The sequence below is a fragment of the Oncorhynchus gorbuscha genome, unplaced genomic scaffold (assembly GCF_021184085.1).
Source record: "Oncorhynchus gorbuscha isolate QuinsamMale2020 ecotype Even-year unplaced genomic scaffold, OgorEven_v1.0 Un_scaffold_633, whole genome shotgun sequence".
Lineage (NCBI taxonomy): Eukaryota > Metazoa > Chordata > Actinopteri > Salmoniformes > Salmonidae > Oncorhynchus > Oncorhynchus gorbuscha.
In genome coordinates this window covers 20,036-23,437 of record NW_025745745.1, presented here as the reverse complement: position 1 = coordinate 23,437, position 3,402 = coordinate 20,036, and the positions used below count along the sequence as shown (strand labels likewise).

General features: G+C 35.3%; 1 protein-coding gene across 1 annotated transcript in view; it reads right to left on the bottom strand.

The window, feature by feature from the left end:
* Positions 1–2,800, bottom strand: part of LOC124019575 — a 72,901-nt gene extending 70,101 nt beyond the window's left edge. Inside the window, exon 1 of the mRNA XM_046334958.1 lies at positions 2,511–2,800. Coding sequence (XP_046190914.1) covers positions 2,511–2,655 — 145 coding nt within the window. The 5' untranslated portion in view covers positions 2,656–2,800. The remainder of the gene's footprint in view (positions 1–2,510) is intronic.
* Positions 2,801–3,402: the final 602 nt, after the last annotated feature.

The following is a 3,402-nucleotide window of genomic DNA, read 5'->3' as shown; positions in this document are numbered from 1 at the left end:
AAGTTCTTAAATCTATACATGAGAGGGTGTATCATGTCTTACTCTTCACATTAGAAAAATTAGACCAATAAAGAATTATAAATACTAGAACAGAATATCCACGACTCAGAAAGAAAACACAGTTTAGATAGAAATGTTGACACCCTTCAACAGTTGAAGACATTTAAGCTTGAATATAACACAATAAACTCTCGATCTGCAGAGATTGCTGCCATGAAATCCAAGCAACAAGATGTTGAGCGAGGTGAAAGTGCAGGGAAATGCTGGCTTGGCAAATGAAGAAAGAGGAATGAACCATCCATAGCATTCAAACCCCAGATGGTAGCATAACAATGGTTCCTTCTGAAATTTACTCAGTCTTTAAAATGTTTTATAACAAACTGTATCAATCACAAAATAAAAGTTGAAAGGAATATATAGACATTTTCCTCAATAAGGCCATTTGACCAATTGTAAATGAACCAGAGAAAAGGAATATGGGTAAAACATCACCCCAGGTGAACTGTTGGAGGCCATCAATTATCTACATATGAGGAAATCTCCTAGTAATGATGGATTCCCAGTGGAACTTTATAGACACCTTTATCCCAGATTACTACGGCCTATGTTACTTATGCTCACAGCAGCTCTAGAGAAAAATGAGCTTCCCCAGTCACCATGTTTGGCTACAATCACCCTACTTTAAAAGAAAGATAATGATCCACTGCCCAGTATAACTTTTGAATGTAGATTACAAAAATCATTGCTGAAGTATTGGCTTTTCATTGGCATAGAAACAGTCATGTAAAAGTTAATTCACTCAGATCAAACAGGGTTTATAAGAAAAAGGATGTCCAGACAATCTCCACAGTTGTTTCAGTGTAATCCATCATACCACCATCAAATTCATGAGGTGCCAGGCACCCTTATTTATTATAACCCCACCTTACCTCCAGCATTTAGTGATGACATCTTTAAGTCGTGTTCCAAAGGGGCATCATTCATTTAACATGTTTATATTGATGGATCTATACTGTCATTCAATCAATTACATTATACAAGGCCGATTTCTCAGAAATCATATTCAATCACTTCAACAGAATATAAATGAACCTAAGGCATCTGGCATAGATTAAATACTGAAAGAAGCTGCTATGACAAAGAAGTTGATTGCCAAGTTATATCAAGGGCTGATTGAAACTCTACCTGAAGGCTCAGAACCTATAATGAACAAATGGTAAACAGAACTAAATGAAGAAATGAAGGAGAATCATTGGTCACAGATGTGTTAAAATGTTCATACCTGCTCCTACAAAGACATGAACTAATGCAATGTAAGATCATTCATAGGACTTACTATAGTCCTGCCAGAATGCATGTAATGTCACCCAGACATGTCACATCTCTGTTGGAGATGCAAAAAGCACAAAGGAACTATATTTTATTTATTTTATTTTAATTTATTTCACCTTTATTTAACCAGGCAGGCAAGTTGAGAACAAGTTCTCATTTACAATTGCGACCTGGAATATTACATATGCTGTGGTCCTGTGACAAACTGACACCAGTCTGGGATAATGTATGTGCTACCATTTTATTAGGTCTAGGAATTTATATCCATTCATCTCCACGATTATGTTTGTTGGGAAATGTAAATATTGGTGATCAATATCAGAGAACTTTTGGTAATCTAGATTGACTTGCTGCAATAAAAATTAAAGCCATCAATTGGAAAGCTCCATATCCACCCTCAATGACAAACTGGAATTAAACCATACATATTAAACCATACATATTAAACCATACACATTAAACCATACATATTAAACCATACATATTAAACCATACACATTAAACCATACATATTAAACCATACATATTAAACCATACATATTAAACCATACATATTAAACCATACACATTAAACCATACATATTAAACCATACATATTAAACCATACATATTAAACCATACACATTAAACCATACATATTAAACCATACATATTAAACCATACATATTAAACCATACATATTAAACCGTACATATTAAACCATACACATTAAACCATACATATTAAACCATACATATTAAACCATACATATTAAACCATACATATTAAACCGTACATATTAACCCACACACATTAAACCATACATATTAAACCATACATATTAAACCATACACATTAAACCATACATATTAAACCATACACATTAAACCATACATATTAAACCATACATATTTGACAGAATTTGGAAATGTTATGTTGACCATCTTAGAGAATGATTTGTATAGTTTCCATTTTGTTTTTGTGTTGCTTGTGATAAAACATAAGATGAGTAGCTAGTGAAGTGAAGCAAAGTAAAGTTTATTCATATTGACTAACTGCATTAAAACTGTAGTGAACAATGTGGTTATCTTTACAATGCAGTGTCCTTATTACTGTGTAGGTCTAACACCTGTAAGTACTCCTGTAAGGTTCAGGGCTAGTAGACAAATTAAATACATAATGGGATATATCTCTCTTACCGTTAACAGCTGTGCATAGACCCCACAGCACCAGAAGCAGAGCAAGTCTGGATACGCTTCCACACATACTGACCAACTGCAGAACCAAACGTTGACCCAACACTGCCTGCTGAGACCGACTACAGAAGTGACGCCAATCCAACATTATTTACTCAGTAGAGGAACAAAATAAAACTAAATCAAACCAAAGTGAAGCTCATTTGCCTGGGTTGACTTGGTTATAATGGGCCTTGAGAGCTGAGTGTAGGAAGTTCTGCTGTCGTCTAGCTTGTATTCGTGTTACTGCTATGCAGAAACAATGGCACCTCTGCTAGTGCAACCTAGTTTTTGTGACTGGGGTCTTTGTAGAGCACCACAGAGAGGTCTTGTGATTTACCACATAACCTGTTGATGTGTTTCTTCCTTCTTTAGACACAAAAAAGTATATATTTTGCACCACCACAAGGCTGAAGGATGCTTTATAACTGATTTTTTCATTTTATTTTTTATTTCACTTTTATTTAACTTGGCAAGTCAGTTAAGAACAAACTCTTATTTACAATGACGGCCTACCAAAAGGCAAAAGGCCTCCTGCGGGGTTGGGGGCTGGGATTAAAAATATTAATAAATAAAATAAAATGTAGGACAAAACACACATCACGACAAGAGAGACAACACAACACTACATAAAGATAGACCTAAGACAACAACATAGCATGGCAGCAACACATGACAATACAACATAAAAACACATGGTAGCAACACAACATGGTAGCAGCAACACATGGTAGCAGCACAAAACAGGGTACAAACATTATTGTGCGCAGACAACAGCACAGAAGGGAAAGAAGGTAGAGACAACAATACATCACGCAGAGCAGCCACAACTGTCAGTAAGAGTGTCCTTAATTGA